The sequence below is a fragment of the Pteronotus mesoamericanus genome, unplaced genomic scaffold, assembly GCF_021234165.1.
Source record: "Pteronotus mesoamericanus isolate MK-2021 breed Mesoamerican mustached bat unplaced genomic scaffold, CSHL_Meso_final scaffold_137, whole genome shotgun sequence".
NCBI classification, from domain to species: Eukaryota; Metazoa; Chordata; class Mammalia; order Chiroptera; family Mormoopidae; genus Pteronotus; species Pteronotus mesoamericanus.
Window position 1 is genome coordinate 2,354,211 of NW_026555306.1, and position 15,505 is coordinate 2,369,715.

Sequence of the window (15,505 nt, forward strand, 5' to 3'; positions counted from 1 at the left end):
CTCAGGTGCCCTGGCCTTCTTGCCTCTCCCCCTCACCTGCTGCTGCCAGCCTGCTTCTCTTCCCCTCCCCCAGGTAGGGAGGGAGTGCGGGAAAGGGGGGGAGGGAGGGAGGCGGCATTCCTGGGATTCCCTGGATGGGGGAAGAGAGAGGGCCCTGCAGGGGAGAGCCAAAGAGGGGCCCCCCCCGCCCCACCCCCGCGCTCCGACCCCCCCAGCCCAGGTAGAACTTGAGTTTGGAGACCATTAAATATGAGATTAAACTGAAGGGTCCAGGCCAGTGGTCAGGCAGGAAACCAGCCCAGAGCACGGGCCACCGGCAAGGGCCCCTCCGGGGCATACTGGCAGAAGCTGTTCTAGGCCACTGGTCAGGCTGGGTGCTGCGGGTTGTGCTCAGAGGCCAGTGCCGGCCACTGGTTGTGCAGGGTCAAATGCACAAGGCCCCGGATCAAAAGGGGGAGAGGATTTGAGATTTTCTGGTAAGGTCCAAGATAAGGACACACTGGCTGGACTGGTCCGTCAAGCCATTCGCCGCGGGTGCTGGTCAGCAGGAGCGACAGCCTGGGGCTAGGGGCAGAGACAGCGCCGCTCTGGCAGAGTGTTGGGAGGTCCTCTCCGGGCAGTGGGAGGTCCTGGCCCGGCGCCCAGGTTTGGTGCGACCGGCGGGTTGGGGGGGGGGGGGCGGGGGCGGGGCGGGGCTTGGGCGGGGCCTTCTCCTCCCAGCCTCGCGGCGACCTCCCCGGCCGCAGCCGGGGCTCAGTTGCTGCTGCCACCGCTGTGGACATGGAGCCCCCGGAGGCCTGGGCCAGGAAGCGCAGGGCCCCGCGGCTGCTGGTGCTGGCGCTGCTGCTGGGGGCTCACCCAGGTATGCTCGGGCTGAGAGCAGGGCGCGCGGGGTGCGGCTTCTGGGGATCTGGAACTAAAAGGGAAAGAGTCCTTTACCCACCTCAGAAAATCAAATCTGGCCATCCTGGGAAGGAGGCATATGGGGGCATGGGGAGTGTCCCTCACAATCAGAGACTTGGGGACAGCCAGGCAGAGGAGCTGGGGACACCGCAGCAGTGGGTTAGAGACCGCCTGAGAAGCCAGAACCCCCCTCCCCGCTGGGGTCCCAGCAGTGTGAGCCCTCAGCCCCTTCCTCCTTCAGCTCCAGGATCTGGGTCTGGGGCCCCCTGCCCAGCTCAGACCCCAGGGTCCAAGCCTGCAGTGGCTGGAGTGGCTTCCCCCGGGACCCAGGAGACCAAAAGCTGAGGGCTCCTCTGCTGAAAGATTCTCAAGTTTTGAGAGGGTCGGAAACCCTATAGCTAGAACCAGCCAGTCTGATGCATTTGAGGGTTTGGGAGACCAGACTCCAAAGAGCCCGCCTCCCTCAGGGCAGGGCTGGAGCACCAGCCCTGGACAGTGACAGGGGAACAAAGTGCTTCCGAGTGACAGCGCCCCCTTCCTGAGGCCCCAGATAAATCCACACACCTGCGTGCCGGTCGGAGGGGAGAAGGCCCCGAGGCCTGGCCACAGAAGGGTGGGGAGATACGAGGCATCTTTCTGTGCACCCTGCTCTCGCTGCTCAGACGCAGCCCCGGGCAGCAGCCTGGCCCCCAAGGCCCGCCCCGGGCCAGGCCTGGGCCAGAGGCGGGTGCCTACGAATCCAGGCCCCTGGCACAGCATGGCAAATAGTGGGTCTCCAGGGGCAGGGCCGGGCCGGGCTGGGCGGGGAAGGGACGGGAGGCCCCAAGAAAAGAGAGCCGATGCCAGGATGCAAGCCCAGAGGGTGAGAGAGCGTGGTTTCCCAATGAGGATGGCTGCTCTGTCTGCCAGGGTCTTGGGACAAGTATCCAGGCCCAGCCACCTACTCCCCCAGGACCCAGGAGTCCAGGCTCCCAGCTCTTCCTCCCTCGGACTCCGGATCCCGGACCCCAATCCCATCCTGTTCTGAGGTGACAGGCCTTGCCGCCTTTCCCACCTTACCCCCTTCCCTGCTCTACCAAAGGGGCGGGGGTGGGGGGGGCAAGGGGCGGGCAGGGGGCTCTGGCGCCAGGCCGGGCATGTCTCAGCCAGCCTGTCCCTCCCACATTCCTGAAACCTGCCCAGCCCTGTCCCCCCTCACCACCCCCACACACCCATCCCGCCTCAGCTCCAGGCCCAGCCGAAGCCCTCACCCCACCTCAGCCTCCCACTCGTGAGGGAGAGGCCCAGAGGCTGAGAGAGATGGGGACTGAGAATGACGGGCTCAGAGAGACAGAGGCAGAGACGGTGGCAATAAGAGATGGAGCCCCAGGATGAGAGACACACAGGCAGAGATGGAGACATTTATCCCGTGTCACTGTGTGCCAGGCCCTGCGTAGGATGATGGAGGCAAAAGGATGAGCGAGCCCTGGCCCTGCCCTTGAAGGGCGTTTGGTCGAGTCAGAAAAGCAGGGACAGGTGCAATGTTACTCCAAGAAGACTGAGTGGAGGCCACTAGGGACCTGCGTGGCCCAGGGGAGAAGCCCTCAGTTCTGCAAGTAAAAAGAGAGATGTGGAGAGAAATGCCGATGGGGTCTGAGCTCAGAGACACAGAGATGAGCGACGGAGGGAGACAGGAGCTGCTGGGTCTGAGGGAAGAGGGGCTGAGGGGCCTGGACTCCTGGGTCTGAGGGGGAGGGAGCGTGCACTATTCTGTCCTTGGGGAAGAAGGGCTCTCCCTGAAGGGCCCTCCCCACTGGTGGCAGTGGGCGAGAGCTCTGTTGCCCTCCTGCAGGTGCACTGGCTGAGCTGCAGGTGTCTGTGCCCCCCCTGGTGGAGGTGATGAGGGGGGAGCCCGTCGCCCTGGACTGCACCCCTTTGGGGGCCCATAGACAGTACCAGCTGAAATGGTTCCTGGTGAGTGCTTTGGGCTGGGGGCCAGGGCATAGCTGGAGGGGGATCTGAAGGCCAGGGCAAAGTGGGGCTGCAAATAGTCACTCCTTCATCAGAATCCAAAAGATCCTAAGAGCTCCACCTCGCTGCCTTTCCATTTCACAGATGGGGAAACTGAGGCCCAGCAAAGGGAAGGTGCTCTGCAGCTTCCCCTGGTGCCCAGGCACAGCTGAGACTAGTCCCCCTTCAAAGTGCTGGCTCTTGGGAGAGAACATTCAGAGACAGACACCAAGAAAGCAAGGCTTGGGTGGGACCAAAGAGACAGAAAGAGGAGAGAAAATAAGAAAGAGAGAGACAGGATGGGAGAGAGAAGGACTGAGGTGGGAACAGAGTGGAATGGAGAAAGAGGGAGGCAGAGAGAGGAAAACAGGACAATGGGTAGGGGACAGGGGCGGGAGTGGGGGGAGGGAGGGGCAGAGGGACCAGAGAGAGGTAACACGGGGAAAAGAGACAGAGCAGCAGGAAGAAAGGGACGGGGAAAGAGACAGATGCTGAGAACGCTGGCGGGGGGAGCCCTGAGCTGAGGCCCGGCTCACCCACAGACTGACCGCTCCGGGGCGCGCCACCTCCTGGCCGAGGCCGAAGTGCAGGGCTCTGAGGTCCAGGCAAGGGTGCAGGACGCCAGGGGCCGCAGTCCCCCATACCAGCTGGAGTCCCCGGGGCGCCTGGTGCTGGCCGAGGCCCAGGTGAGCGACGAGTGGGACTATGTGTGCGTGGTGACAGCGGAGGCAGCGGGCACTGCCGAAGCCACCTCAAGGCTCCAGGTATTTGGTGAGTGTCTGTGGACACCCTGGGGGAGAGTGGGGGGCGGGGGAGAGCCTGGGAAGGGTTTCCTGACAGCAACATCTCCCCCATAGCAAAACCAGAGGCCACCGACGTCTCCCCCAACAAAGGGACGCTGTCTGTGACAGATGAATCTGCCCAGGAGGTAGCTCAGACCCACCTTGATTCCAGGATCCTGGAGGAAGAGAGGGCTGGAGGGTCCCAGAATCTTGGGTCACAAGGATGGAGGGGCGTGGGTGCCAGACTCCTATGCCCTGGGTGAGGAGAGGGCTGGGGCCCCAGAACCCTGGACCTGAGTGGGGAGAACTGCCGACGGAGCAGGGGACCCGGGGTTGAGTCCTGGCCCAGAGCTCAGAGCCACACTTACGCCTGCCTCAGATCGCCACATGCCACAGCCGCAACGGAAACCCAGCCCCTCAGATCAAGTGGTACCGGAACGGGGAGGCCTTGCAGCTGCCCATGGAGATGAATTCGAGTGAGTGGTGCAGCTAGAAGTGGGTGGGGCGGCGTCCGGGCGGGGCTGACTGACCACACCCCCTCCCTCCCAGATGGCTACATAACCAGCCGCACTGTGCGGGAGGCCTCGGGTCTGCAGTCTCTCACCAGCAGCCTCTACCTGCGGCTCCACAAGGACGACCGCGACGCCGAGTTCCACTGCTCCGCGCACTACACCCTGCCCCAGGGCCGGCACGGTCACCTGGACAGCCAAGCCTTCCGCCTCACCCTGCACTGTGAGTCTGTGCTGGCCCGGCCTCCCTGACCTCGGACTCCACACCTCACTGAGACCCAACCCTCCGCGAGACAGCCTTGGCCCCCACACTCCGGCCCTCCATTCGCCTGTCTTGTGCTGAAATGTGTGCTGGCTGCAAAGAGTAGCACGGACCCCACTTGACTTCGGACCCCCGCTCGTAGCGCTGACCCCCCTGCAGTACAACTGAACTTCGTGCCGCATCTTCCTGTACCGCATTGGGTCCCCAGATCTCGCACTGATCCGCTCCCCTTGCCCTTCCCCTTAGATCCCACAGAGCACGTGCAGTTCTGGGTGGACAGCCCAGCCACCGCAGAGGGCTGGGTGCGCGAGGGGGACTCTGTGCAGCTGGTCTGCCGCGGGGATGGCAACCCCAGCCCGGAGTACATATTTTACCGCCTTCAGGTGACTCACTCTGTCGTTCCTTTGGAATCCCCAGCCCCTGACTTCTGTGGCCTACTGACCTAGTTACCTGCACCAAGTTCTGACCTTTTACCTGGTGGCCCTGGCCTAGCAAGGAACCTGGCCGGTGGCCCAGGAGCTGACAGGACTTCTGACTTGAAGTCCCTGAATTTGAGAGAGTCCTGACTTGGTTTGACCTGGGAGACCCCTGGCCTAGAAAGACCTCTGCTCCCTTACTTGCGGGGGGTCTGACCTAATATGACACTACCTAGGACACCTTGACCTGTCAAGAGGACTGGTTTTGACCTAGGTGTCCCTTGACTTCACGTGATGACCCCACTGGACCAGGGTGGCTTCTGAGCCAGGTTCCTCATCCTTGGCCACCCAGGACAAGGAGGAGAAAATGCTGGAAGCAGACCCCGCAGGGAACTGGACCCTGGAGAAGGTGCAGCGGAGCCAGAGCGGGACCTACGGCTGCAGGGCCGAAGACTTCGATGCCGCCGAGGACGCTGAGCTCTCCCAGACCCTGGAGCTGCGCGTGGCCTGTGAGAGCCCTGGGAGGACCAGGCGGGGGGGGGGGGTGCTGGCACCTGCTGCCTCCCCGCCTTCACCCCTGCAGTCCTGCCTCCCTTTGGTCCAGACGCTTCCTTCCCCCTGGGGACCCGGCCCTGGCCCCCTTCATACTCCCACACCAGGCAGCCAGCGAGCCCTTTCCAAAGCAAACCTGACATTCTCCTGTTCCAGAACCTGCCTTGGCTCCCCAGTGCCCTCTAGAGAAAGCCCAGGTGCCTCCATGCTTTCAAGGCCCACCTGTCTGGTTTCACCTGTGGCTGACCCTTCTCCCCATCAAGGCATTTTCCTCATCATACCCAAACGTCTCTCCTTCCCATGGTACCTCCCCATCGTTCTACTACCATCCATTTCTGACCAGTCTCTTGGGTTCCCATTTTCTAAGAAGCCTTGTCCGTCCACTCGCCCTCTGCCCACCCCGAGCCCCTTGCAAAGACTGCTCCCCCTCGGCACTCTTTAACGTCTCCCTATCTGGGGCTAGACCCTGTGCCAGATGTTGGTGACACATCTGTGAGCAAGACAGCCCAGTCCCCACCTCCGCAGAGCTCCCAGCCCAGTTGGGGAGACAGATAGCCCATGCTAAACAGGACACTTTGCAGTATGAATCCTGCATCTGCGGGGATTAATGGAGAATAATAGGATAAGGAATAGTCGGGGGTGGTGTTTTCAGGTTGTGTCCTCAGGAAGAAGATTCTGACTCAGAGATACGCAGGCAGGAAGTTTATGGGAAGCCTTAGCGTCCAGGTCTGCTGGGGGTGGGGAGGAGAAGGAAGCAGGATTGGACGGGGGAAGGAGTTGGGCTGCCGTCTAAGAAGGCCTCTGTGTGGCCCCACAGGGCACGTGGAAGCTAGGATGTTCCCCTTGGGGGCAGAGGGGCCTGGCTTTGGTCCTGCCATATCAACCAGTCATTAGCTATTGGGCTGCCTGAGGAAGGGGGAGTGACCTTGAGCGAGGGGCTCTCTGCAGCTGAGGCAGTTGCCGGAAAGGGCTGACAGCTGAGGGCTGACAGCTGATGTCCCTCTCAACAGCTGAGGGGGAAATCTGAGTGTCCACAACAGGGGGTTAGACAAACCTCTCTGAGGAGGGGGCGTTTGAATAAGACACTGTGCAATCCAAACTGCAAAGAAGGAGAGCACTTCAGGTAGCGGGAGCAGCGAGTGCAAAGGTCCTGAGGGAGGACCCAACTTGGTGTGCTGGAGAAAGGCAAGAGGAGAACAGGGTAGCTGGAGCTCAGGGTGCAGGGACGGAGGATGGGAGATGAGGTCGAAGAGGGAGGCGGGGTTCAGTCACACCAGGTGGGATTTTTTGGCTTTGTCAAGGAATTTGGCCTCTATACCATGGGGACTGGGAGCCTCTGGGAGCCACGGGGGATCCAGTACAGGATTTTAAGCAGAGGGAAGGGCTGACCAGTGTGGGTGTTTTTTTGTTTGTTTTTAATTTTAAAGATTACATTTATTCGCTTTTAGAGAGAAGGGAAGGGAGGGACAAAGACAGGGAAAGCAACATTAATGTGTAAGAAACACGTTGATTGGTTGCCTCTCACATGCCCCCAACTGGGGACCTGGCCCACAACCCAGGCCTGTGCCCTGACCAGAATCGAACCGGTGACCTTTCCGTTCAGAGGCCAGCGCTCAATCCACTGAGCCACACCAGCCAGCTGACTCGTGTTTTGGAAAGATCTCTCTAGCTGCTCAGTGGAGAGCAGATTGGAGTCCTGCCTGGCAGGGAGGCCAGTGAGGAGGTGACCGCTGTGGTCAAGGCAGTTGGACGGGGTGTTCAGAGGTGGGCAGAAGTGGAAGGATCCATTTTCGGGGCAGCGCAGGGAAAGACTTAATGAAAGAAAGAGCAGTTGGTGGGGGGGTAAGGCAAGGTTTTAAGTGTGAGCAAAGGGGTTTGGGCGGTAAGTCAGAGAAGGAACACCTCACACCTCCAAGGCCATCCGTTAACCTTGGGCCCACACGTCAGCTCTGGGGGAAAGTGGCCCAGGCGGCCACAGACTCTGGAGTTAGCCTCTTAGACGGGCTCGAGCTTTGGCCTGCATGGCAGAGGGGCGCGCGGCATCCTCTGCTGGCAGCTGTGCATCATGCCCGCACCCGCAGTAGCCCTTGAGCGCCCCAACCAACTTGCGGAGGGTCCGGGTAAGTGGCAACCTGTATCCCCTCCAGACCTGGACCCCATCGAGTTTAGCGACAAGGAGGAGCTTTTCTCAACCCTGGGCAAGACAGTGTCCACGAACTGCTCCGCTCAAGGCCTTCCCACCCCTGCTCTACGCTGGACCAAGGTGAGAAGGAAAGGAGTCCCAGGCCACGGGACCCCCCCTCCCCTCATCCCTCCTTTTCTCACGGTCCACCTGGCCTCTTCTCCCCACCCCCAACCCTACAGGACTCGGTACCCCTGGGGGACGGCCCCACGCTCTCACTCAGTTCCATCACCTTCGATTCCGCTGGCACCTACGTCTGCGAGGCCTACATGCCCACGGTCCCCCTCCTTAGTCGCACCCGGATCCTCAAGCTGCTGGTCGAAGGTTTGGGGGCCGGGGCAAGGGCAGGTTGGGGTGGGGACAATGAGGGGTGGGGCGGGAGGTCAGGACCAACCGGAAGGGACTCTAGGGGGTCCCTCAGTCCCTCCTGAACTCCTCTCCCCCTCCTCTCTTTCTCACTCTCTTCTTTGCCCGCTGCGCTGCCCCCTCACTCCCTTCCTCACCACCACCCACAGGGTCACCAGAGTTAAGGCCGGAGGAGACTCAGCCCAAGGCAGAGGGCAGCTGGCGAGAGGGAGATGAGGTCCGGCTGGCCTGCTCTGCCCGCGGCTACCCGGAGCCCAAACTCGCCTGGAGCGAACTGGGCGGCAGCGTAAGGGACCCTCCCCTCCACCCCGAACCCTCTGGGGCCCCAGGGGACCCTGCCCCTCATGTCCTCTCTCCTACCTTCTGAGGGACTGGCCGTCACCTCTGCCCTCGATCCCCCGGGCCCGGGCCTGACCCAAGCCTCCATAGCCCACAGAGTCGGTCCCCAGAGGGCAGGGCTGGGTAAGCAGCACCCTGACCGTGAAGCTGACCAACACCATGAGCCAAAACGGCATCTCCTGCGAGGCCTCCAACCCGCACGGGAACGCCCGGCACGTCTTCCACTTCGGCACTCGTGAGTAACCGTGGTGGTGGGGCAGGCGCCGTGGGGCAGACGAGCGCTGCTGGCCGAGCTCTTCCTCCTGTCCTTGTCCCCACAGTGGCCCCCCAGACCTCCCAGGCTGGAGTGGCTGTCATGGCCGTGGCCGTCAGCGTGGGCCTCCTGCTCCTCGTGGTCGCTGCCTTCTACTGCATGAGACGCAAGGGGCGCCCGGGCTGCTGCCGACGGGGGGAGAAGGGGGCTCCGTGAGTGGCCCACAACCTGGGAATTGACCTCTGTAACCCGACCCCATCCCTAGGTCTCACTCTGAACTCAGCCTCAAGCCCAGCCCGTGCAGAACCTCAGTAGCATCCCATCCTCAACCCCAGACCAAATGCAATGCAGTCCCGCCTCAGGGCCTAGTCCGTCGCCATCCCCTCTCCCATCTTCCTCCCCACCCACGATCGCCCCATCCAACCCATAACCATCTTCAAACCTCCAACCCCCACTGAGCCGCCTCCCCAGTCTCCACAACCCCATCTCACCCCCACCTCCAAACCCGTCTCCAGTCCCAGTCTTCCCCTTGTCCCCAAACCCGTCCCATCTAACCCCCGCTCCGCCCGACCACACCGCATCCTCAACCCCAGCACGACCCTCCTCATTGCCCACCTCAACCCAGCCACAGCCCGAACTCCCTGAACTCTGAAATCCAACTTCGTCCCCACTCCGACTTGTCCCCCAACCGCGCCCCAGCTCCGCCCAATCACCCGCCCCTGACCAGCTTCAACTGCGTCCCCATCCCAAAAGCCCCTGCGGCTCACCTCGTCCCCAGCCCTAACGCCAAACCCATCCCTGTCTAACCTCATCTCCAACCCCAACCAAACGGTCAGCCGCCCTCAACCCCAACCCGTCGGCGCCGTCTAACCCGCCCCCAGAGCGGACCCCAGTCACCATACCATCTCCAGCTCTAGCAGCACGTTGGATGCTAGCCCCAATGTGTCCCTAACCCCGATGCCACAACCACCCGCTACCCCGTCGTCAGCCCATTCCCAGCCACCCTCCAATCTATCTCTACCCAGCACAGCCCCATCCCCGGTTCCTTCCCAGCTAGGACCGCTTCCAACGTGTTGCCTCTCGTCCCCAGGCCACCTGGGGATCCAGAGCTGAGCCACTCAGGGTCCCAACAGCCAGAGCAGACGGGCCTTCTCATGGGAGGCACCTCTGGAGGAGCCAGGCATGGCAGTGGGGGCTTCGGAGATGAGGTGGGTGAAGGCCCGGGCACCCTGGTGCGAGGGTTCCTGCGGGGGCGGGGGTGCAGCCTCCATGGACACAGGCTGACCTTTCCATCTTCTCCCCAGTGCTAAACCTGAGGGCCTCCAAGAGGCAGCCATTGGACCCAACCTGGAGTTGCAGGCATCAAAGAACCAGCCCTGCTCCCGCCCTGCCCACCCCCGCCTTCCCGGCCTTCCCTCTCCGGCCCTCCCTTCCTTCCTCTGCAGGCTGGGCAGGGACCTGCAGACACTGTGGGGAGGGAGGGAGGGTGCGCTGCAGGGTGGGAGGGGACCTTCCTCCTGGGAGTATGACTCTCCCAGGCCCCAGAATAGCTCCTGGACCCAAGCCCAGGACCCGGCCTGGGACAAGGCTGTGAGGGTCGGCTGGCCGAGGCTATTTTTACCCACGCCTCCATTGCCGGTCCCCCCACCTGACGCCCTGCTGCATAGTCTGACACTGGATCCCCACCCCCGCTGTGCCCCCTCATCACGGACACTGGAGTCTGGAATAAACGCTGTCTGTCACGTCGACACCATCCTGTGGCCGGGGCCTCCTCTGGGGGATGAGAGGGGAAGGGGCTCAGGTGACGTTCCCCTCCCTTCTGCTCCCTCAGGCCCCTTGCAAGAGCTGGGAGATGTCGGATGTCATGAAGAAAGAAATGAGAGAGAGAGAGAGAGAGAGAGAGAAAGAGAGAGAGAGAGAAAGCAGAGGGTGACTCAGCCGCCGAGGATGAAAGAGGGATGCCTGGGGTCCAGGGGCCGCTGAGAATGGCCCCTGGAGGACTAGTGTCTGCCTGGTGGCTGGGCTGCTGTCCCCTTAAGTAAAAGTTCCAAGATTCTCTTGCCAGAGCCCCAGAGGGAATTGAAGCTGTGAGAGGAAAAATTCTCTGAGCTGTAGAGTGGATGGAATTAGGCATGGAGCTGCCTCCTCTGGGTAGGGCATCATTCCTGCAGCTGGGGGAGGAGGGGTGGCTTGGACGACCCCGACGGAGGCGCCTGGGGAAGAGGGAAGGGACAGCAGGGACAGCGAGGCCTGAGGCAGAGTCAGAGGAATAGAAAGTCCTGGGGATGGAGGGAGCATAGGAGGGTGGACAGGAGCAGCTCAGAGATGAGAGCTCTAGAGCCACACTGAAAGATTTAGGGAGAGGGAGGAAGAGGCAGACAGAGAAACACAGAAAGAATGTGGAGGCAGAGAGATCATTAGATAATTACAGTCAAAAAATGTTGAGAGCTGCCCAGAAGCAGCGGTGGAGGTGGGCGTGTGTGACCCCGAGCCCATCAAACGGAGATACATCACGCTTGGGCCCACGGAGGGCCGCTGTGAGGCGTGGGCGTGACGATCCCTGCGGAACGCACGCGCAGGGAGGTCCCTGCGCTCGGAAGCCTCTGGCCTGAGCTAGTGACTCTGCCTTGCTGTCCTCAGTGTGCTCAACCACAAAATGGACAAGGTGGAATCTCGTGCCTGTGGGAAACTGGCGAGAAGCTATGGAAGCCTCTTACTAGGTGATCCGAGCAGCCTGCCCAGAGGTCCCGGAGCGGAGGAGCTCACCAAACTGATTCAGGTGCTCAAATCCCATGGTTTGTCGAATCAGTTTAAAACATGATTTGCAAGAAGCAAGAAGAGATAGGCCAGGTTAACACACTTAGTTCGGGGTACAAGTGATCAAAGGCCCCTGCCACCTGAGTTCTGGGGTATGCATGGCCCTGTGTCCGGTCTCTCTCACACCGTGATGAGATTTTGACCCCCAGAGCGGAAGGTGAGCCCGAGGGTTCTGCACCTGGAAGGTGCCAGGGTCACTCAGGGGACAAACGCACCTGGCTTTTACCTGCGTGACTTGAACACAGGGCTCGTGAAAGAGCCGGGGTCACCAACAGGGAAGGACCTTAAGGGTACATGGAACTTGGGACTTACTGGGTCCTTTCATCCTTCGCGTCTGTGTTGACGTCACATTCTTAATCGGTCTAACAGGCTTAATGAGTTGCTTTTTAATATCCATCCTTCGTTTCGTCTGTCTCCTTGTTCGTGTGACTTTATTGTTCTCTCGATGACAAAATTGAAGATTCTTTTTCAAAAAGTACAGCAGACACACAGAGGGTCATAGTGTGATGGGGAGAATTTGATAAGACGACAGTAGAAAGTGTTTAGTACAAAGCCTGGCACAGAGTATGTGCTTGGTACATGTTTTGTAGTAGTAGTAGTAGTAGTAGTAGTAGTAGTAGTAGTAGTATCCAATGGTAATAAAGGGACAGAGAAAAGCAAAGTAGAGGCCCTTGATCCAGGGAAGGGACCAGGTGGAAAGAGATCCCATTCTGAGAATAGACATGGGTGAGAGGGGATTCCGGGAGTTGGAGGGGTAGTGAACAGCTGTTCTGGAGGAAGGGGAGAAAGGGAACTCCAGGGAGGAAGGGGTTCTCCGCCCAGCACCTGGTCCCCAAGTTAATGAGGGGAGGGTCCTGGCCCGCCTCCCAGGAGGACATATATTTGCATAGGATCCCTCATCTGTATAGCATCCCAGGAAATTTGTATACAAATGGCTTCCTGAGCCCTCATCAGTCTGACCCCTCCTTCTACCTCGGCTGAGGGTCTGGGGGAAAGAGGAGGGGTAAACTGCAGGATCTGGGGCTCCAGGAAGGAAAGGCAAATTTAGAGTAGACTCCTCTTGTTCATCAGTCTTTTGCGGCTTCCTGTTGCTCCCAGGAGCACGAGCTGCCCTTCACCTGGCATTCGGGAACTTCTTAGCTGTTGCTCCTCACACCCACCCACTGCTCCCTCTCTCACATATGTTCCCATCTTGTACCTTTGTGACTTTAGTATCTGCCTCACCTGGAATGTCTGGCCTTCCCTATTTCCCACCCTCTGTAACAATGCTTGCCTGTCCTTCAAAGCTTGCACATCTTGAAGGATTCTGAAAAGTGTTCACTACCCTTTCCCTGGCCTTGGAGCTTTACAAGACTCTGTGCCTCTTGTGAACTTGTATAGATTTTATTAGTAAGGATAAGTTTGATTGCAAATGATGAAAAAAAAACCCCAAAAATGTGTGTAAGTGCAAAGGAAAAGTTATTCATCCATATAACCCGGAATATCAAACACTGACTGCCTTCAGGCATAGCTGGATCCAGGGGCTCAACTAGTCTTCATCAGAAAGCTGTCCTTGCCCTGTCACAAAGACGGTGCCCGAAGCAAAGAAGGAAGCTGCTGCCCCTCCCAAAACTGGAGCCAAAACAAAAGCCTTGAAGGCAAAGAAAGCAGTGCTAAAAGGCGTCCACAGCCACAAAAAAATAAAAGAAGATCCACATGCCACCCGCCTTCTGCGGGCCTAAGACACTGCAGCTCCAAGGCAGCCTAAGCACCCTCAGAAGAGGGCCCCCAGGAGAAACAAGCTTGACCACTATGCCGCCATCAAGCTCCCCGACTCCCAAGTCAGCCATGAAGGAGCTAGAAGACAATACACCTGTGCCCATTGTGGATGTCAAGGCCAACAAGCACCAGGTCAAACAGGCCGTGGAGAAGCTCTGTGACATTGACGTGGCCAAGGTCAATACCCTGATCCGGCCTGAGGGAGAGAAGGCAGATGTTCGACTGTCTCCAGACTATGATGCTTCGGATGTTACTAACAAAATTGGGATCATCTAAACTGAGTCCAGCTGGCTAATTCTAAATATAAAAATTTTTATAGTATAAAAGAAGAAGAGCCCTGGCTGGTATGGCTCAGTGGATTGAGGGCCGGCCTGCAAAGCAAGGGGTCACTGGTTTGATTCCCAGTCAGGACACATGCCTGGGTTGTGGGCCAGGTCCCCAGTAGGGGGCGGGCGAGATGCAGCTACACATTGATGTTTGTCTCTTTCTCCTTCCTCCCTTTCCCACTAAAAATAAATAAAATCTTAAAAAGTAAAAAGAAGAACACATTAAAAAAGAAAAAGAAAGTTGTCCTTTTCCATTTCTCGGCTCTGCTGTTCTCCATGTGCAGACAGGGTCTTCTATCTCCAGTGCCCTCCACAGTAGTAGATTTCTACCCTACCAATTTAGCAGCCCCCACTAAAAGAGGGTGTCCTTTACCTACTAGTTCTAGCAAAAGGCTCAAAATCAATTCTCATTGGACAGGAATAGGACCCACATGCTCATCCCTGAACCAATCCTTGTGGCCAGGGGATCAAATGCTCTGATTGGCCAGGGCTGGGTCAGGCTCATTCTGAATCATAAGGACTGAGTGTAGGGGATTCCCCATAAAAAAATTGTGGGGGTGGGAGATGAAACTAGGAAAGAGGTTGCTGGGCAGCTAGACTACAGCTGGCCCTTGCACAGTGAGGGTGTTATGGGCATTGACCTCATATGCAGTAGAAAATCTTCATCTGTCTACAACTTGGCATATATCTACAGCTCCGTCAGGATGCCTTTGGCCCTGTGCCCCTACCTCCTCGTGTTTATGACTCTTCAGTGAAGTACCATCTCTGAGACTTGTTGATACTGGAAGTCAGCTCCCCAGGCATGGAACTCACCCAGTCATTTGTCAACAAACACAGCAGTGCTCAGCCTTATACGTGAGACTGGGAGCCAGGGTGAAACTCCAGCCTACCCTCTTGAGGCTTGCCTCCTGGGTTCACCTGTGCCCACAGAGAACAGCCAGGGGAGCTGAGCCTGGAGAAGCATGGGTACGAGGCGGGCCTTGTGGAGGAAATCTCTTGGACTTGGTTATTTTGCTCAAGGGAGAAAGGGGGGGCAGAATTTTACAAAGCCAATTAGCAGCAAAGCTGGCACTCAAACCCAGAGATCCTGACCCTCCAGTCTGGCCCCTGATTAGGGAGAGGACAAAAAGATCTAAAGCATATTTATTATGCACCTACTTGTCCAGCCAACCTCATACCAGGCTGTGATAGGCCTGAGATACACATTTCCTGGAAGTCCCACCCTACACTCCCTTAGTGTACTTTTCAGTGAAGTGGAGATCATGAGACATGTCCTCTTCATGGGGTTCTTGAGAAAAATTAACCAAGAGAAGCCGGTCAGTTCTGGATCTGTCCGTTTGTAACTCTGTGATGTTGAGCCAAGTCATTCATTTCTCGGTGCCTCAATTTTCTTATCACAAAGGGTGCTGTGTGCACACTTGAATCAGAGTACACTTAAACCAGCGGCTGGCACAGAGTAAGTGCTAAATACATTTATTAATATTATTATCACCAAGCTGTGAATGCCAGTCAATAAATTTCCACTACTTGAGACCTTGCCCTTCTGGGTTCAGGTGCATAGGCGGGTGGGAGGGAGGGCAAGTCTAAGGGTACTCTTTGCTAGGAAGCTTCCAAGCGTCTGTCCCCAGCCAATCAGCTCTGTGCCTCCTTGCCCGAAAGGAGCTGGAAAAGAGGGATTACAAGCACTCAGTGGCATCCTCTTCCTCAGCCTCCTGCTTCCCGCCCTCACCCCGGCACGCTGGGCGGCCTCACCAGCTCCCCCGGGCAGCCCAAGGAATGTGAAGAGGTAGGTGGGGGTGGGGAGGAGGGGGAGCTGCCAGGGAGAGACAAAGGGGCCGAGTCAGAGCGAGAGACACAAAGACGCGAGGAGGCTGGGAAGATAGAGAAGTGGGACAAGGACACGGGGAGGGGCAGGTGGTGTCTGGAGGCCGGACCCTCGCCCAGGCCCACAGAGAAAGCGGAGCGCGGGGGGCCGGTCTGTGCTGCCCCCTGGCGGGCGGGCGGGCGCAGTAAGGAGGCAGTGCGGACCAGAGGTAGGACGGGGCGGGGCG

General features: G+C 58.8%; 1 protein-coding gene and 1 pseudogene across 1 annotated transcript; both read left to right on the plus strand.

The window, feature by feature from the left end:
- Window positions 1-750: 750 nt before the first annotated feature.
- BCAM (basal cell adhesion molecule (Lutheran blood group)) lies at window positions 751-11,974 on the plus strand. Its single transcript, XM_054588584.1, has 15 exons — window positions 751-862; window positions 2,735-2,856; window positions 3,435-3,663; window positions 3,750-3,820; window positions 4,054-4,150; window positions 4,224-4,406; window positions 4,692-4,828; window positions 5,214-5,370; window positions 7,561-7,676; window positions 7,778-7,919; window positions 8,111-8,247; window positions 8,391-8,535; window positions 8,621-8,765; window positions 9,644-9,761; window positions 9,858-11,974. The coding sequence occupies exons 1-15, from the start codon at window positions 781-783 to the stop codon at window positions 9,861-9,863; spliced, it is 1,887 nt and encodes a 628-aa protein (XP_054444559.1). The 5' UTR covers window positions 751-780; the 3' UTR covers window positions 9,864-11,974.
- LOC129082669 (60S ribosomal protein L23a-like) lies at window positions 11,210-13,414 on the plus strand (annotated as a pseudogene).
- Window positions 13,415-15,505: the final 2,091 nt, after the last annotated feature.